Consider the following 20631-nt stretch of genomic DNA (forward strand, 5'->3'; position numbering starts at 1 on the left):
TTTGTGCATTTCTGTGTGTGTAAGATTTAACAAGCTACCAAGCTTTCATGTTGCATGGAAGGTGTGTTTTATGTCAAGGCTCGAGGTAGTGTAAAATCTCAAACTGGTGCATGAAGAGTTAACTATTGTGATGTCTATTGTTCAAAACAAGCATAAAGTGACATACTAATAAAAATCACCCTTTCTGTCTTGGATAGAAAACCCAAATAGGCTTTTTTTCCTGCATCTTAATAAACTGCTTTATGTGCTTTTTTTTTGAGATTTAAAGCAACTTTGTGTCTTGTCAATGTCCTTTGAATACCTATCTTATGAACTTCATTTCTATTTCGTATCAGACATCTTTGTATCTTGGGAACCCCAACTCACTAAAATTATTCTAAAGTATTTTTCTTGAATATAAACAGTAGTTTGCATGAAAAACTGGAAAATGCCCTCCTTCTTATCATTGTGGTGTAGGGGAAATAAAAGAGGGCTCAGATTTCGGTTTTGTTCCCATCTCTTCCGTTGGATTGGCTTTGTGTCCTTGATCAGATGAGGGCAGGCAGAAGGAAGAGCTGGCTACTCTGTGCTCTCTGGTCCCAGCTGCCCAGTTCTGCCCCTGCAGCTGTCTTTTAGCTGATTGCTTGGGGATATTCTGGGTTATAGGTCAGAGATGGATCACAGTTATTTTAGGAACCACTAAAGATATATTTTGGGGGATATAAGTTATACAATCTAGAATTATGAAGAAGTTATATGTAATGACAGAAACAGGAATATGAGATGAATAGTCTTACTTATTGGAATTAGTGTGACGTCATGGCAACTTCAGTTGTCCTCAGGTTAAGGATGTTAACCTCCAAACCTTAACCATTTTCCCTTTGTAAAAGAGGTGTGGTATTCCATTTCCCATAGATAAGTTAAAGATTGCATTAAGCTCACTTCAGTACAGAAACACATTCAATCATATATCCTTCCAGCCTATTTACCAGTCTTTTGATTTCAGATTCAAAAAGGAAAAGTACACGGGAGCATCGATGTTGGACTCTCGGTCATGTCAATTAAAAAGAAAGCTCGGAGAATAGACCTTGACACAGAAGAGCACATCTATCATTTGAAGGTAAAGAATTACTTTTCAATAGCTTCTCTGCCATTATCAGGGGAAACCACTTGCCTATATCGGTGGTAAACAGGAGATTGTTTCACTATTCTTCTCTTTTTGCTCATTGTTTTAGGTGAAATCCCAGGACTGGTTTGATGCGTGGGTCTCCAAGCTGCGCCATCATCGATTGTATCGGCAGAATGAAATTGTGAGGTCACCAAGAGATGCTAGTTTTCACATATTTCCTTCAACCTCCACAGCTGAATCCTCACCAGCTGCTAATGTTTCTGTTGTGGATGGAAAGGTATGACTCTGTTATACAAAAATCAGCCCAGAAATTGCTTGCAAAATTATGCAGACACATAACTGAGTCTCATTTGACAAACCAGAAAGAGGTTTGCTCTGTAAACTAGCCCTCAGAAGACAGTGGTGACATTTGGCATCAAAGTTAATCACAAGTATAGATTAGGTGGAAACATGGACCACCAAGAGAATTGACAGTTACTTTTCCTTTCTATGAATGAACCACATCCTAATTTTATATGGCTTTATAGGAATATTAGGAAGGAGAGTGAGCATTTGATTAATTAGCACGCAGAAATCAATGTCTTCCTGGGTGGTAATAAGAAGACCACGGAGGTTTGAAAATGAAACTTGCTTTTTTGCCTTGAGCTGTAGTATATGTATGACCCAGAGAGAGACCAGTGAATTTCCACATGAAGTTAATGCAAGTTGGCTAGAGAACGTGACCATGAGTAGTAGCCCATTTGAGTGACTAGGCAGTGTGTTAAGCATTTGACATTCATTCATCTCTAATCTTTAATACAGCCAAAGCTCGGAGACAGTAAAGAATTTTTTCAGAAGTTGCATAGCCATTAAACAGCTGAACCAGGATCTGAGTCCTCATCTCTCTGTTTCTAAAATCAATGCCCTTTCCATTTTACCAGGTACCAGATTAAAGGAGGCTGAAGTTATTCTTTGGACTGTATGAAAAGAGTTCATTTTCTATGTTTTTGAAAAGCTCTAAGTGTGGCCTATTAAAAATCAAGGTTAAGACCATAGGCAAGGAGACAGCTGTTTCTGCCTCTGATTCAGTAATTAAGTTTTCTGAACCATAGCCATGTTGCCCTGCCCAGGGGTGTTCCAGCTTCCCGCTCGGCACCTGTATTGAGAACAGCGACATCTGTGAGTAAATGGCTGCCGCAAGGAGTTGGATTCAAGAACCTTTCAGTGAAGATTCTGCTTTTCTTTGTTTTCTTATATAAAGATACGTGTAATACATATATCCAAGTTTTCTTTGCAAAGCATTGAAAAACCTCGTAGAGTAACCGCAAGATTAATCAAATCAGATTAAATGAAATACTACTGTATTCAGTTTTTGCTATTTTGAGGGAAATTACTCAAGTAATTTTTGTTAAGTCCCATTAGTTGTATTTCATAAGGCTCTCAAAGCTTTCTGGTTGTGGTCTTGCCCAGAACTGTTTAATCATCTTTCTCCTAGGAAAAGGATGTTGGGTTAACCCTAATACTAACCAGTTCTGAAATGAAAAGCAACAAACCGGGAGGTCAGGGGATTAGGAAAATAGGGCACTTACTGAATGACCCAACACAGGATGTTCAAGATGGTCCCCAAAGTTCTCTGGGTGTCCTGTGTCCTATGAATCCCACAGTTAGTCCAAATTAAATAAGAAATGTATCCCAGGTGGATATTTTAAAAATATAAATATTTAATCCCTTGGTCCTTCCTGCTTCTGCCTGCATCTTTGGCACAGAGTGTTGATAAAAGAGGTATTATTTTCATCCCTTTTTTTACTTATTAAGTAACTTGGGTGATATCCAAGAATGAAGAGCTGAAACCAAACCCTCCTTACTGTTTGCCTTGGAATAAGAAAGCTCTTCAACTCTGGTTTCTATAGAAGATCTATTGCTTTAGTTACGAATAACATGCTTCTAAGATAGAACTCGGTGAAAAATTCCCATTGCATTTATCAAAATGCAGTAAAGTTTGAGAAGAACTTTTTGTTACTTTGCTTGCATTCTGAGACTCCTGAATGTTAATTGGTTTTTGACCCTGTGTGGGCAATAAATAAATCTGGGTTTGCTAAGTATGCACATCATTCACTTTATAATGATTTAGAAGAGATGCAACCAGTTATAATTGAATATTAAAGTCAAATATGGAGTTTTAAAGTCGTTTCAACTTTTGAGGAAAATAAGTTTCTGCTTTTTTCACTGAGCGTTTACTGTACTCTAGTATCTACATACTTCATACAACTTTAATTTATTTCACATAAAGTGCCTTTAAATGGAAAGCCTATCAGCTATAGATAATAATAACTTGCCAAGACTGCCTTTTTTACATTATAATTTTCAGCGTGCAAAGCATCCTTGTAAGGTCCCTTGCTGGTAGACAGTGTGCAGTATTTAGGAATCACACGTGACTGACCTTGAGCTGATCATAGGGTGCAGAGACCTTGTGGAGAGGAAAGGCTTTCAATCATGAGTTGAGTCTTCAATAAAGACACTCTATCAAATACCACTTACTGAGTAATTTAAAATTATTGGGAATTTGAGTTGGCAGGTCCTTGCGAGTGGTCTTGAGTGTGGTCTTGAGTGTGGTCTTCTTCATTTATGATGGAGATAGCAACTTAATGAGGGTGTGGTTAATGTTTATGACTTTTGACTTCACTGAGCACATACTATGTTGAACCAAGAGGCTTCTCCACTTTGTGAGTGTGTTGGTTCTTTTTTTCTTAATGTCACGTTGAGAGTACTTGTATTTTTAAAAATCACTTAAAGTACTGTTTCTGCTTGACCATACACTTCATTTCTTTTCATTCATTGTAGGTACAACCAAACAGCTGTCCATGGCAGTCCCCTTTACCATGCAGCAACAGCCTCCCTGCAACCTGCACGACTGGCCAGAGCAAAGTGGCAGCCTGGTTACAGGACTCAGAAGAAATGGACAGGTGTGCAGAAGGTTAGTTCTTGCCCACTGTGGGCTATCAGAATAAACCAAGAAACAAACAAAAGAGGTGAATTGTGGCTGTTGCACCTTTTACCCCCAATCCCCCCAATAGCCTCGATTTTTCTTTTTGCTTATTTTTATACACTAGTTCCTTCTCCCTCTCAGGACTCGCGCTTCTCTCCTGTCAGTTCTGCACGCTCGCAACTACTGAATCTAGTTTCAGCCTTACCCAGACTTCCACCCTCCTCAGCCTTCTCACCTCATCCCATTACTGGTTCCCTCTGGCTTCGTTAGCCTCCCACTCCCTAGACCCTGGGGACAACCAGATGGAGGAGCACTGCCTAAGGGGCAGCCTCCATCCTCCGTCCTTGACTCTGTGCTAGGTCACTTCCACAGCTGCCTTCTCTGCTGCTCCATTCACCTCACCTGTGTATTACATTGCTTGCAATAAATGGCACAATTATATGGTGTCTTACATCCTTAATCCCTTTTAGTGGTGTTCCTCTATGGATCGATTATTAAATATTCTAAACCAATACATGATTCCCTCACTCTGCCATCTCTGAGCCTCTTAGTCTCCAGGAATTTTCTCTGTCCTGTAATTAGCCTGAGTAAGTTGGTCCATTGGAAATGGATCCACAGACCATTTCCATTCTGTGAGACAGTTTTCATTTGACCTTCAAAAATGAGAAAAACAAAGATAACATGGAAAGTATATAATAAAGCTAAATTGATTTAATTTTAAGATTATTTTTAGATAATGTTGGGCCTAACTTTTTATGATATTAAATGTTTTTCTTTTATGACATTATGATAAAAATAGAAGTTTGATTATTTTTTTTATGTCCTCACCTAGAAAAATTGAAATTTGGCAATCTATGTTGGTCCCCCGACCAAAAAAATAAAAAACTGTTTTTTTTTTTTTGCTCTACACATGTATGAACTCAAAGTCTGCTGTATTTTTATTAGCCCTCTACATACCCCAAACCAAATATTTATGTGAAAATGTGATTTTAAGAGGGATCTTATATTCATAAAACATGTCTAGCTAATATTCCATTAAAAAGGTTTCTACTTGGATATATTCACAAAACACACAATTACTTTGACTCAGTTAACGTCAGTTCGAGGAAAGAAGCTTAATCTCACCTTCCTAGAACTCCTCAGGTTTGCCCCAAGCTACAGTTCTAGACATTTTAGCTTTTCCTCTTAATTTTTGCAGCCTTACACATGCTTCTGACATTTAACCTGGCTACCTACATTGCTGAAAACATTGAGACTATCCACTGGGACAAAATCTGTTTATCTGACCAAAATGCACAGACATTGACCTTGATGCCAAGAAGCCTCTGATTGATGGGGGAATGCACTTGTCTCCCTGTGTGCTGCTTCACAGCACTGTGGTTCGTCCCTTGTGCACTCTCTCCAGGCTTGGGGATGATCCTCCTCCTCTCCATCCTTACCACTCCTCCTATACCCTCTGTCCTGTGACTGTTCTCCTTCAGGATTTAGGGCAATAATTACTACCTCCTCTTTTGGGAACAACTTCAGTCTTTCCCTCTTCACTCATACCTGTTCTCTGCCCATAGACTCTGTGTTCTTTCGCCTACTTTGTTTTTTGCCTTTTTTGCTCTATGGAAAAAGCATTCTTGGTAGCAGGAGGCCATCTGATTTCTGCTGCATTCCCAGGCCTCATCCTCTGACCTGCCCTGCAAGCCCTTCTCTAGTGAGCCACCTCCCTTCAGCCTCATCAAGTTTTCCTTTTTCTCCAGCTGCTCCTCCTCTGCTTCACTGAGATTCTCCTCTGGCCATCCTTAGTTGTGGGGATGATCACGATTCAGTCGTCTGCTTTCTGCTTCAATAAGAGTAACTACATTTTATTAAGTATTCATTATGGGCCAGGCATTGAGCTAAGCACTTTATATACATCGTTTTCTGTAAATCTTCACAAAGGTACCAAGCAGGGATTATGAACCATATTTTTATAGATAAGGAAACCAAAGCTCAGGAAGGTCAAGTAACTGGTCCATGTTACACATCAAGTACTTAAAAGAGCTGGAGGGCTAACCCAGGCCAACTTGATTCTAATGACTGTGCTCTGTGCTTTGGAGATGACAGGAATGCTCATAATTTCAATTGAAATCTCTGTTTTAATGATGGTAGGAGTGACGGTGGTGCTGATGGTGATGCCACTACTGCTGCTGATGGTGATGGTGGTGGTAGTGGTGGCAGCTGATAGGTATTGGGTGTTTCCTATGTGACAGGCATGATTCTAGGTGTCTTATATGCGTTAACTTATTTAATCCTCTTAACCTCAATATACCAATGAGAAACAGGTACAGAGGAATTACTTCACTGTTCACACCAAGTTCACATAGCTAGGAAAAGTGGACCTGGGATTCAAACTCAGGTGGGGTCTGACTCCAGAGTGTCTGCCCTTAATCTAATCACTGCACCATATTCTCCTCAAAAAGACTAAAAAATCTTCAAATCTCAGATCTGTATATCTACCCTGTGCTACATTCCCACCACCTCACCTTGTTATTGGCCCTTTCTGTCTATATGCTCTACCTCGCCCTTTCTTGGCCTGTCTGAAACCAAACTCTTTGTCTCTGCCCCAAAAATGGTCCTAGCTCCTGGACTTTAAGCATTTCCTGTCAGTGCCACTATCAGATCTACTAAACATAACAGATGTCCTCTTTTTTTTAAATTTATTTATTTAAATTAGTTTCCAGTATATGGTACATTGGTTAGACATCTATATAGTTCATAAAACAATCCCCCCAATAGCTCCCACCCTTGACCCTCCCACTCTGTTCATTCAGCTGAGATTGAGTTCTGTTATTTCTTTGAAAACATTCCCCCTTCTCACCTCCCCTTCATCTACCCTGCCTCAGGTTTTTTCTTTCCTAACTCAGGCCCACGGTTACTCAGTCTCTGGGCAGTCACATGGCCTCCTGACTTGTACTCCTGCCCTTGGTCCCTTGCTCTGCCACTCCATCTCTCTCAAAGGCTCATGGAAAATTACCATTCTCGAACGTGTTTGCAACACTTAGGAGGCAGTACTCCATTTGCACTCAGCCACAAGATGTGGGTATTGCTACCATACCCACTTTGCAGATGAGGAAAGAGAAATGCATGGAGGTTAAGGAATTTGCCCAAGATTACGCAGCTGCCCTGGTGAAGAGATTGGGACTCCAGCCAACCCATGTTCGACTAACCCCAAAGCCACTTCTTTGTCTACTACATAATGTTTCTTCAAGACTGATATTCCTTAAAATAGCTTTTATGCAAAAATCTCTTCACGTGGTTCTCCATGGGCCCTGGAGATTTAGTCCAAATTACTCAGCCCAGCATTTACTATTCAGCTTTCAGCTTTCTGACCCCACCTACCCTTTCAACCCTGCCTCCGAACTAAACTTATTTGCTGTCTCCTGAACATGTTTGTGTATTCCCGCATCTCTGCCTTTACACAAGTTGTTCTTCCCAACCTGTAGTGCCCTCTCTGCCCTTCTCCACCTTTGTATTTTGTTGTTGAATTCTTTCCATCAATCCTCCAGACCCAGACAAAACTCCACTTTCTCTTTTAAGTCTGCTCTGGTGACCTGAAGCCACATTTCTAAACTACGACAGCACTTTTTCTTGGACTATCCTGATCATTTCATAGAGATTTCCTGATACTGAGTCAAGGTTGGTTGCATTTTAGAAGTTCATCATGTAAGAGCTTTTTGAACTTATGATGTTTCAGATTTATAGTTCTAATACTTGAAGTGGCTAGTTATTCATGGATCTGGACTTATATCAATCCAGACCTTCTCAAGTATAAAAAGAAATTACTTGGCTCTTGGAAAGCATTTTTTCCCATAGAAACAAAATGTTAAATTAGTATTCTATTTTCCATCTTTATATACCAGTATATGCCATCATTAAAGATGAGTACATGATAGTTAACATACATATTATTTATTGTGTTCCTATTTTTTAACCAGAATGTAAATTCTTTGAATCTTACTTGATTGCTATATTCCTTGAGCTTAGAACTGTGCTGGGTACACAGTCTCTTCCTAATCAGTGGTACCTAAATGAAATAATAAATGAATAACTTTGGATATTCCTTAATTTATTTAACCATTCCACAGTTTTATGACATTTCTTTTTGGAACAATATAGGGCATGATGAGAAAATAAGTAAACTGCTAAAGATTTAAGTCTTTAATTTTTCAGTGTTATAAACAATCTCAGTAGCCCTTTCTTGGCATAATTTTTCCTTTTTCCCAGATTCTAAAATTGGATTTGATCTTAATGAAATTCTAGAGATTTCCTTTTTTAAAGATATTTTTATTATCTTGGGAAAATCTTTATAATTCTTGTATATGGCCAGGCACTTAGGCAAGCATGAAATTCTGTTAAGGATTTCATTTCTTCCATATTTTAAATGATACAAGTGGAGAAGAATGATGCAACTTATTCCAAGTTAAGGTTCTAGCAGTTCGATTAAATTTGGTGTGATCGATACTCCTTAAAGATCATTTCTGGTTTTTGTAGAATTTTCTCATCTACCATCTCGGTTGCTACTCTAAGTCAGGAAAGTATGAGAAGTAAATATTACTATCACTGAAAAATGTAAAGTAAATCCATGTCTCCTGAATCAACTGACTTGTGACTCCCAAAGTTTTGGGTCCTTTGCCTTAAATTGAGTTCATTCACAAAGTTCTCTTTCTATGCTATGAGAAAGGATTTTAAGTCCATTTCTAGATTTCTGTGCTGCCTACATACACCATTTGTATAGAATAATCACAATGATTAAGAAGTACAAATGTAATATTTACTAGATAGAAGTCTCAGTGGATAGATGATGTCACACAGTGTCCCCACCAGCATGATGATTATGATGTAACTTTGTTGTTATTTAAAAGACAAGTTAAAGTATTGGTTCCTTCTTGCCATCTTCTATCTCCTCTTCCCTCTAACCTCTTTCTTCCTTTTTTGCACTAATTTTCTCCCTCATTTTTTCTCTTTCATCTTCTGTGTTTTCTACCCTTCCAAGCCACTTTACCTTCTTTTCTCCATAGAGAAGGAGATGGGGCATACGAAGGTGCTGCCTCTCCTGAAAGCGGGGAGGTGGGGGACAGTGGAAGAGCCCTGGCCTGGCCAGTACTCTTTTCCTCCTACCTCCATTTGGGTGATTCCCTCTCTGAAGGAATTTAAAGGCCGTTAATGTCCAGGAATTCCTGGGAAGAACAACAGCAGCACTTGAACAGCCCACCTGGGCTCCATCCTGAGGCAGATGCAGCTAAGAGGATGGACTATGGCCTGGCCTCCAGATAAATTGCTCCCTAGAAAGTGTGAAGAGACTCTCAGTCCTGTATAAAGATTTTCATAGTAGTTACCTCTTTATTTTATTTTATACCCACCAAAAAAATCCACCAGAACTATCAGAAATCCCCAACTACCTATGTTATTCGACCCAGTTAATCTTTAGCCATATTTAATAATGATATTTTGCTGCCTATACCATATTTGTAACAATTCAGATCTTTGAGATTTAATGAAAAACACAGATAACATCAGTGAAATTTTCACCAACTGCCACAAAAATAAGAATTATCCCTTTATAATTATACAGATGTATATACATGCCCTGTTGCAGTCTCTTCATAAACAGGACATGTACAAAAGTCATCACATAACTGGGAGCCATGTTCGAAATATTTACTAATTGAATAAATAATACTAATAACTCAGTATTCTTGACTGTGTTTAATTTCACATACTAAAGGTCAGTTTTTTGTGATATTTGATCATGCAGACCTTTAAAATTCTCTCGTTCAAATACGCCAAAAAAAAAAAGAAAAAAAAAATTATGTCATTTCTTCATTCTAAGTGATTCAAACAGAATGAGTATCATGCCTAGGTGATGCTGATCCTGCTGGACCAGAGAATCTTTGGTTTTGTTTAGTGTGACATCTCTAATAGATTTTAAAGAACTCATGCATTGCCACATTGTTAGTGAGCTAAGTTATAGATAAATATGCCCATTGACTTTGTATTCCATCTTATTTTTCTGAACTTGACTTTGACTCCACCCGAAATCCAAGCAGCCACCTTATAAACTGTTGTAGGGGCAGGTAGACAGGTTCTTAACAAGAAAACAATACAACTGCTGAAGTTCCCTTGAGTATGTTTTTTATGTGACAACGAAAGTGAGCACACACATTTGAATGGCTCTCTACACTAAAAGCTATTAATTTGTAAGAGTGGACTTCGAAGTCATCTAATAATAATTAATGGTTTTATGGTTCTTTCATTTGCCAATATTATCATGAATATGCAATATTATCATGGATATGGTTTTACGGTTCTTTCATTTGCCAATATTATATGGATACGCTTAATCATATTTGCCATAATTTGGATTGACTCCCTTTTATTACCACCACCACCAGTCCCTGCCCAGTTCTAACATTCTAATTTCTGATTTTTATTAGACCTTGCGCACTGCCAGTCAAACCTCGTAGAACTTAGCAAACTCCTGCAAAATTTGGAAATACTTCAGAGAACTCAGTCAGCACCTAACTTTACTGACATGCAGGTAAACATATTACTGTTGCTGTTGGTTAAAGAAACTTAATATATTAACTCAGAATTTTTACTGAATTGTTCTGTGAATATATAAGGTAATATTAAAGGGAAATAACAATAATATAGGTTAGTTTATATTCTGCAATTATTCTTAATATTCTTAATATTTTTAAATCTTGTCGTCTTTGTGTTAAGATGTCTATTTTGAAATGTTGTACATTTAAATACAAACAAACTAAAGAAATAAAAATCTGAATCATTCTGTGTTTGTTTACATTAGAAATGGTAGCTCTGAAGATATAACTTCGATACTCTCAGAATTATTACCATCTTTTCATGGGGGAAAAATATCAAAAATTTCTAATCTTATGTTCATTTTGTATAGCAGAAAAATACATTTTATGATTAAGTTCTTTTCTCTGTTTTTAATGCCCAGTATGCATCAGATATGCCTTTCTCTCTTGGCTGGTTTGTGTTGGGTGTCTAACAATTCTTCACTAACTGGTGGTACTCTCTTTGTCTATGTCTGTATCATCTGTATGAACTTAATAATACTTTGTTGCTTTTAACTATTTGTGTAACATAGGCTAACTGTGTAGATATTTCAAAGAAAGACAAGCGGGTCACAAGACGATGGAGAACAAAAAGTGTCAGCAAAGATACAAAAATACAACTGCAGGTACAGATTTTACTTTTCATTCATATAATTACATACTTTTTTAGTCTATATATCAGTTCATGGAAGTTAAATAATTTACAGTAACTTAGCTGCTTTAAAACCAGTGCTTTTCAAACTATCTCAAGTAGCAAGAAATCTATTCTTCTTAACCCTTGCATAAGTAAAACTAATTTAAAATAAAGGTTAAAATTATTTAACATGGCTGCAAAGTGACATTTTCATTCTCAATTATGGCCTTTGAACCATTGAAATATATTTTAACAAAAAGTCACCCTAAAAATCTCGACTAAAAATCCAGTGGGTTGTAATGAACATTCATTTATATATACTAGATCTTAATGGAGTCTTTTATGTGTTAGCTTTCTTCAAACTTTATTTATCAGTAAAAAAGTGAGGGCTGCAATAGGTTGGAAATCAATAAGCTTGGCATTGAGTCTGATCACTGTGATTTCCTGGCAGTATAATTTCATACATTTCTCTAAAGTTTTCTGAGTTTCTGTTTGGTTTTAGGTAAAGCGAAGGAATTAATGATCTCTGAATTTTCTTTCAACTCTAAAGTTCCATGATTGTACAAAAATAGATATTATTTGGCCATCAACAATCACTTTTAAAATCTGAACTAAAGTCTTAATGGATCATGTTACATTTACTTGAAATTTATTTTAAATAAGTTATTTATTTGAAATGAGTAATTTCAAATTTTAACATAAGATCCTCTTTTGTTATTTTGTTGCGGGGATACTACATATGATAAATGCCTAAATCCTCTTATGTCATAAATCATATTACTTTCAGATTTTTAAGCTAGAATCTCTACTTCTCCAGTCCTGACTATATATTATAAAAGAACTCTTGCCCTGCATAATCAAAATTAGACTTGTGACTTTGCATTTCTTTTTATTGCACTAAAAATCAATTTATATTCTAATACAAAAGTAAAAGGAACTGCCTTTCAGAATTCTTCAATGTCCTCTGAACAAATAACAATAATTCTTTAATTCTGACTGTATTGATAACATTGTGTTGTAATTCTGAATGCATAAATAACAAATTTCTGTTGCTTTGCTTGTTAATCTGCTGTATTTGAAAATAAATTTTCATAAGCACTAAATATCCATGTTTTTTTTTTATTTAGAATGTCCACATTCTATGAACACAATTTTTTGTGTTCCATTGTTCAGCATGTTTTTGTGTGTTTTCCCCTCTATTCAGAAAATTAATACTATAGAGACAAAAGTGCCAGATGACTTCACAAGAAAATTACCTAAAATTGCTTTTGGCAGTTTCATTTGTTCTGAGCATGTGATTGTCTAGTTTTGTGGCTGTTTTTTTTGTTGTGTTTTGTTTTGTTTTTTAAAGCTTAATATCTATGGTTATTATAGAAAAGAACCATTATTTAAAAATTGAAGAAGGCCAGCATTGTAAGAATATATACTTTTACGATTAGATATTATTTCAATCTTGTTTTTATAAGGTGTGCCATTGAACAGATTCTAATTCACAGCTATTGTTTTGAAGAGATTGGTTCCCAGTGAGTCTTAATGCAATGTTCCTGGCCACCTTGCTATGGCCACAAGGTCCACCATAGTCCCTATATGCTCGTTTTTATTTTTCTGAAGGAAATAGAATGCACTTGGTCACAGGCTGTGCTTTTCAATGTGCAGAAAGTTTATGGAGTTTTTTTTTTTTAAGTCATCAGAAGAAAAATATTCTTTATTCATACTCCTGCAACATCTTAGGGTGGCTTATTTGTTTTTAAGTTTTTATCTGTGCTGTTTTGCTTTGTTTTGGTTTTGCCAAAAGAATAACAAAATGGCCCTTGTGATTCTAGTTTAATTATTTTTGAGAGAAATTAAAATCAACTAATCTCCACACTCAAAGAAAACTTTAAACTTTCAAAAGTAGGAGATTTTGTTGTACACTCCAAGTGGAAATAGATAGATTTGGGGCTGGCAGTAAGCTATTAATCATTTGCAGAGACATAGACTGGTAAAACAAAAAGTATGATGGGGGAATGCTGCAGAATTTGGTGCCATCCCTGGACCTTTTCTGCTCATCCAGGGTCCCTTAGGTCCCTCATTCGCTGTTTGACTGAGAAATTGCTTGCAAGTTTCTTCAACATGCATACTTGGCTAGGGAGCCATTAAAATCACCCAGGAATGACTAAGACCAATATAAATGTCGTTACTCACCAGTATTTTACCCACAGAAAGACACAGCATTTTTATTGTAGTGGATTAAACATACCCACTACCTTCTCCCACTTTCATATACAAGTTTTTCCCTCCTGTTTTAAATGTTTCTTGACCGTGGGAATTCCATCTGAGGGTACCAAGTATTTGTTTTTTGAGCCCATAATTATCTCACTATGTGAACCCCTTTCTCTGATGGTCACTGTTGTAGCCAATTGAGAGGTTTTGTAGTGAGTGGCTCATTTTTCATCCCCTCTACTGTTTGTAATTTTTAGTATACCCGCCATTTGTGAAGGAACCTAGACTGTCGGTGGTGGTGCTGGTGGTGATTGTTAGTTACTGCTGTTGTGGTTGTTGGTGTTTTCACTGGACTTTGCATTCAGCATCCTATGGCGGTTGTCATTTTGGAATAACTGTAAAACAGATTGTTTAAAAAATTGACCCCAGGAAAGTAAAAATGAACATGATATGCTGGATGTTTGACTGCTTATTCTTGCATAGGTTAGATTGTGCTATTGATTTGCATATGAAGGTTAAATTTTGGACCCATGTGGCCATATGTCCGCTAGAAGCCAATGGGAAGTGTAACTCATTGCAGGCAACATTTGTCCTAGAAGGTTCTGTGGAGGTTACCTTTTAGAAAAAGGACTTTGTGTCTCCCAAACGTCAAATTTTCTGGTTCTAATAAAAATTTCAGTATTATCATTGTGCAATAACAGTGGACCGTGTTTTAAATGAGGTAGAGGAAGGCAAGAAGAGACTGATTTTTAAAGGGTTGCTGTGGAAGAGAGAGCTGCTAGATTTCCTGTGTTGCTCATAGCATGAATTAAATGCTAGAGCCTGGTTGTTAGAGAAAATGAGGAGTAGTAGCGAATAAATGATCTAATGTCATTCATGTGTAGCTAGCTATTCTAGATCTCACAGATGCTCAAATTCCAGGGTCAAAATAAGTTCTTTCTCCTTTTTTACTACATTAAGCATACACAGATTTTCTATGGAAGATTTTTTGGTGGAAAGCAGATTATGTATATATGTGTGTATATAATAAACATATCCTATGTATACAGATGATTTATGAAGATGGAAGAGAAATGTGAATGTAATTTGGCAAATATAAAGAGAATTAGAGATAGAAAAATTTAAAATATTTTTCTGTTGTTCCAAAAACACTAAAGCAGTCTTGCTGTTTTTCTTTTTTTTTCTCAGTCTGGACTGTTAGGTGACTCTTAAGTACATGTCAGTTAATTGAAATTATTGCTCATGACCATGAACAGTCAGCATCTGTCAAATGAAGGCAGAGTAGTTAGAAGGAAATGTCGTTATCCCTTAGTCCTGTCCACCAAGAAGAGAAAAAAAGAAAGAAAGCTCAAGGATTCTATTACTGGTTTATGGATAGGTGCACATCACCAAATGAAAACTATGCTTTCAGGTTTTCATAGCTGATTTTCATAGGTATTGTCCCCACACACTGAGAAAATTGAAATTTTTTTTTCCTATGCTATGGGGACTGGGTTCCTCCTTGGAAGACAGATCAACCTGAAAATCCCAACACAAATCTAAATGTTGAATCCCAGAGAGTTTTATAGAAGAGGGGACTAATGGGGAGCTGAAGATTCCTACTACCTTTCCCCTTACTTTTTCCTCCCAGGGCGGGGGTGCGGGGGTGGGGGGACGGGAAATTCTGCCTAGCCAACAGGAGGCTCCCGTTACAACCCGTTCATTTTAGCCTTTGCATATTATTTATTTAATCACTTTTTCCAGAACTTATTTCTTTTCTTTGCTTCCATTTACTGAATGCCTTTGAGTTCATATAACATGACATTGCATGAATAAAACAGTATACATATTTATTTTACCTTGAAATCTCAAGCTATTCGTCAATTCATACCTTTCCATCTCCTTTTGAAGTGGAAGTTATATTTAGCAAATAGACTTATGTGTTTGGGCGTTCTGCTGTGGGAATGATGAACTTTTCTCATAGCCTGAATGCCCCCTTTAAACTCTCCTCAATGCTAAGAATTAGGAAAAATCAATTTCAGTTAAAAGCTCTCCCTCTCCCTTGTCTGATTATCTTTCGTCCTCCCATATCCTGTCCTCTCTTTCCCTCATCCCATGTTTTCTCCTCCCTCCTCTTCTCTCATTCACTGTCAGGAAGGGCCATCTGTGAAGGGCCAGTTCAGCACAACTCGGCGCCGGCAGAGACTAGCGGCAGCAGTGGCTACAACAGTGAGTGGCTTTCAATCTCAAGTGGACGTTTAATAAGAATGAGAAACTGTATGAGTGTCTCCTCCTCTGTTCCAATGGTGCCACCTGCGTGCGGCAGCACCACCTGTGGCCCGTTCCTGTGCTGGCATAGCTTTTGCATGTTCTCTGGCTGCCTTTGCATGGCAGGAGCTGCACATGGATATTGGTGTTTGCGATGGAAAGCCGTTACCTAATCCAGTTCTCTACTTCTACTGTCAGTGTAAGAAATAATTTAGTTCAAGGTTGCAAAACTGCGTACAGTTCCCTGTAGTATGGGGTTTCCTTAAATGATACCGGGTTTGGGGTTTCAGGGTTTTGTTTTTTGTTTTTTGTTTTGCCATACTGATTATTGGAGCCTTGCTAACTGATTTGTTTTTCTAAGAAAAGTCATGTTACTACAGACATAAATTGTGCTTTTTTTTGTAGCAATGTGACTATTTGAACAGGATGTGAGAATAAAGAAATGAGAGGGTAAGAAAAGGCGAATTTTGATGTCATCTCTAAATGACTACACAAATTACATTTAGCAAGGGAAAATTGTTTTCTGGAGGGAATATTTCTGAAAATCAGAAAATATAGTGTGGAAAGGCAAGAAACCATAAAGTTAAGTGATATTTAGTCCATATCTAGAGCTTTGTTTGTTTGTTTAAGAGAAAAAAGGATGGATATTAAGACCGTAGAAGAAGTGTTGAGGTAGATAAGGTAAATACCAAAATTTAAAACTGAATAGAAGATGTTTGGAATAGTGAACTGTCCACCTGGAACATAAAATAGAACATGTAAATACAAGAACGTTTTGCTGGATAAAAGTAAATCATACGTTTAATCATGATGTCCTATCAATTTTTTAAAATAGAGTACTGTGTTGATAGCAATCATGGATGTTAGTTTTTTGGCTATTAGGTAATATTTCCTGAATTAACACTCGATTTACTTTTGCTGCTGGTGGAGTATATTTTAAGATTAGAATTGTTGAAAAATATGAACTCATAGGAGAATGGATAGTGGTGTAAGGATTGTTGGTTTTCTTCTCTATGATTGGCAACTGACTCTTGCATTTTGTCTAAGTGCTTAGCTGGATTGTTTGAGAAAAAGAATTGCTTTTTATTATGAAATGAACCAGTGACTTGGAATTTATTAGGGAACTAGTACTTAAATTCACATTTTGTGAACACTGGAGCAAACAAATTATTGAAATAGATTTCACAGTTAATGTGTATCTTATGCAGGTACTCAAATGCGGATGAGTAAAACATATGACACCTACATGGTAACAGATTCTGGCAATAGATACATGTATAATCAGTTAAATAATTCTTAAATGTAATCTTTCGTTTATAAAATTAAGAAATCAAATGATTATTAGAGAACAATATTGCAGTATGGAAAGAAAGGGTCAATCATTTTATGGAAATACTAATGGGTTCCTTAAATAATGTACTTCTAAGACGGCACGTAGGGAAGTGAATGTGTTTCTACTGTGTTCATTTTTTAATTGTAGATTCATATAGTGAATATAATAAAACGGGTTAGAACCTATTTGAATAGAATGGGTTTATATTTTAAAATTTGAATATAAAAGAGAAAAAGCTTATAAAAGAAGGAAGTATTAATGCCCTCCTCCCAGGGTAGCTGTGACCACAGAACTTAAGAATAATTTAGGTTCATCTAATGAGAAAAGTTACTGGCAACATTTAACAATGAATTTGGGAATAACTAAGTAGAATGGTTGCCATAAACCCTCCAGGATTTATAGCTTTAACTCCATACCTGAGCATAGCAACATCTAGCAGGACCCTAAATTGGCTCCCTCAGCCCCCTCATCTGTATCCCAGTGACCTGACACTGGTGACTCTGCCCACCGTGTCTTTTACAGTGGTTCGCCTTAATTCCCAGTCCTTCCTGTTCTCAACACTAAAGTTATCCCACACTTTTCGAACCTATCCTGTCCTGCTATTACCTTTTACCTAGAATTTTCCAGTGACTCCTAGTCACTCGTTTTCTTTGCCCACTTTAGTGTCCAGCACAGCTGAGATTGCTTCTAAAGAAAAGTATACCCAAGGGGAAGTTTCAAAGATTTATTCTTGTTGATCCAACACCTCAATGTTCCCGTTGCAACATCAGCTAGACCAAACAGAATAGGAGGTCGGGAAAAGAGAAACACTGGTCCTTCACCATGGATGAACCCCGAGAGTCCCAACGCCATCAGTAATCCCCGGGAGGTTCCCCGTACACATAATGCAGAATAACAACAGCCGGAGACTTTTCACATTGGCTCTATAAGTCGTATACACTTAGAACTGCTATTCTGGGTTCTCTTTTTCATTCACATTTACCATTGCTAAATTTCAGTGCCAGTACTTCCGCTGACAATCCATTCCTTTTTTAACTTCTTTATAGATGGGTGTTAAAAGCATCCGCTAACATCCCCATTCCAAACTGTATTTATTAGTACCAGAATGTTTCAGGATCAGGGTTCCTCCCTGTCACAGGATTTCAAGGAAGCCTTGGATTTCTTCCCTGAGCAGGGTATAAAGGCCACATCCAACACTGAGTGTTCTCAGTACAAACACTGAGAGCTGGACACAGCTCCCACTTCAGCGTCACTGACTGAGAGCCTAGTTACCACTTAAATTTTTTAATCCCACAATACCCAGATTGATGAATTAAAAAATGAGCAAATAAGTCCTCAGGCTGAAGAGTTACTCAATTAGAGTTAGATTAGTACCCTTCACTTTGTATTCTCAATTTCATTAAAATGACCCATTCCATGTACTTATTTTAACCAAAAAAAAAAAAAAAAGTCAATATAAACATCTTCAGTAAGAAGCATATAAAAATTAGTTTTCAATATCCTAGAGGCCTGATTGCAGTTTGAATGGAGCGTTCCAAGTCTCTTTCTTGTGGGTTATGTACACGCCCACTTTTACTGTTTTTATTGCCAATTTAAACTTCCATTATATTCAAAATATAAATTTGTAACTTACATTTTCCTTCTCAGTGTTAGATTCCAAATTTTAATAGAGAGGCCATTATCTCAGGGACAAGTCCGCATCGTTACTGGGCTCTCTGGGCCTCCAGTGCATCATGGCCTCCCCTCTCAACCTCTCCTTCAGCTCTCGCAGGCACCTCCCTACCCATGAAGGGAAGAGACCCCTCTTCTATGCCATGCTAGTCCTTGGAGTGCTAAAGGCACCTGAATGCAGATAAAACCCTTTCCCTGATTGTCAGCACATTACATTCTCCATCAGCACACACCCACATTCTTTTTTCTTAATGCTCAGTTCTAGTTCCTTGTATGTGGAGACCATATGCTTTAAACTGAAGACTCTCTGGTTTACCCATTTCCCCAGGTCACAGCCCCTTCCCAGGACTCCCTAATCTCCACCACCTTTTCCATAGGTTGATTCTCTGTGTCCTCCCTGGAAGGCTATGGGCTGACCTCTCTTTCTAGATTTGGCATCACCAGAGTTAAGGTCAGACATTTCTGTCTTTAATTATTCTTCCACGTAAATCCCATACCACAAACTTTAGCTTAGATCAGATATTTTTTGTTCCCTCCAACTCCTCCATCTATCCTCTGTATCTGCCGCGCGTTCTAGTTTGTATTTATTTTCTCTCTCTTTTTCTGCCAGGAGTTTGAAGCAAAATCAAAAAATGTAAAAAAGGAAATGGTCTGAAATACATATACATTAGACTAGATATTCCTCCTACAGCATATTTCCTGTTAGATAGATGGTGTCGAATTATGCTTTAATTTCTACAAAATTCAACAAAGGAGCCTAAGAGTCTGATTCTTGAAGATAATTGAATGAACGTCTGTGCATTTCGAATTAGGGGAGGTTACTGGTGATCTGATTTACAAGAAGAATTGATATTCTCATTTTCCAAGAATGTTCGACTGACAGCATTTGTTACGGTCAGGTTGAATGTTCCAGAAGGAGAGAGAAAGATGCTTTGCCTCCACACAGCACAAGCCTAGCCCATTCTAGCCTGAGCAAGGAAATACCTCTAGCTCTTTGAGGAAATCTCTAGTAATATGACTTTTTTTATTTAATGCTTTTCCATATTGACTAGTTCATAAGCCATGTTCGTATATGTAAAAGTTGTTTGTACCATACTAAGGTAAACTATATATGTTTCATTTACAAATATATATTTTGATAAATCGATTTCAAATTTAATTGGGAGATTTTTTAAACCATTAGTATATTTACTGTTAAACTTATTTATGTCTTATCTAATGGCTATGGAGCCAGTGAACCTTGCTGTATATGCGCCTCTTAAATTTTCAATAGGCTCAGAAAAAAGTGAGCATAAAAAGTCCTCAGATGCAGGTACCCAGACCTTATAAAAGAAGGTCAGCCACATCACAGTATATACTACTGTTTCCTGCCAGTAAAGTTTTAGATACAACTGTGAGTTTGGAGCTGAAGCTTACCTGGGATTATACCTTTTCTTCCTGTCATTCCGCAGTCTCTCTCTGTACCAGTGAAAAGCCTGTGAGTCAGTGGCAGTCCTAAATCGTCAACCATGGGACGTGAGACTCCTTCTCACCCCTACCGCCTGCAAAATAAATGAGTACTGAGTCTCTCCGAGTGTGTCATCAGAGAGGAATCTGTTATTTTGGAGGAGGGAAGAGATCTCTTCTATGTAAGAGAATATGGACCAGTGCACTGTTGCTCTAGAATAATTTGTATCTTTCCCTTCTAGGTTCCTTTCAGTGCGACCATGTCACCAGTTCGCTTGCATTCCTCCAACCCCAACCTTTGTGCAGATATTGAATTTCAGACTCCCCCTAGCCACCTCACTGACCCTCTGGAAAGTTCGACAGATTATACAAAACTTCAGGAAGAATTTTGTCTAATTGCACAGAAAGGTAACA

General features: G+C 37.5%; 1 protein-coding gene across 8 annotated transcripts in view; it reads left to right on the forward strand.

Annotated features, from left to right (window-relative positions):
• The window catches only part of OSBPL6 (oxysterol binding protein like 6), a 181122-nt gene that overhangs the window by 131960 nt on the left and 28531 nt on the right, over positions 1 to 20631 (forward strand). For 6 of the 8 annotated variants that reach the window (XM_039855937.1, XM_039855940.1, XM_039855943.1 and 3 more), the window contains 7 exons: positions 986 to 1099; positions 1215 to 1385; positions 3929 to 4061; positions 10538 to 10641; positions 11218 to 11310; positions 15654 to 15728; positions 20460 to 20625. In XM_039855937.1, the coding sequence (XP_039711871.1) occupies positions 986 to 1099; positions 1215 to 1385; positions 3929 to 4061; positions 10538 to 10641; positions 11218 to 11310; positions 15654 to 15728; positions 20460 to 20625 (856 nt within the window). The remainder of the gene's footprint in view (positions 1 to 985; positions 1100 to 1214; positions 1386 to 3928; positions 4062 to 10537; positions 10642 to 11217; positions 11311 to 15653; positions 15729 to 20459; positions 20626 to 20631) is intronic. The other 2 variants (XM_039855942.1, XM_039855944.1) reach the window with 2 other exon arrangements.

This window comes from Pteropus medius, unplaced genomic scaffold (assembly GCF_902729225.1).
Source record: "Pteropus medius unplaced genomic scaffold, Ma_sr-lr_union100, whole genome shotgun sequence".
Classification (NCBI taxonomy): domain Eukaryota; kingdom Metazoa; phylum Chordata; class Mammalia; order Chiroptera; family Pteropodidae; genus Pteropus; species Pteropus medius.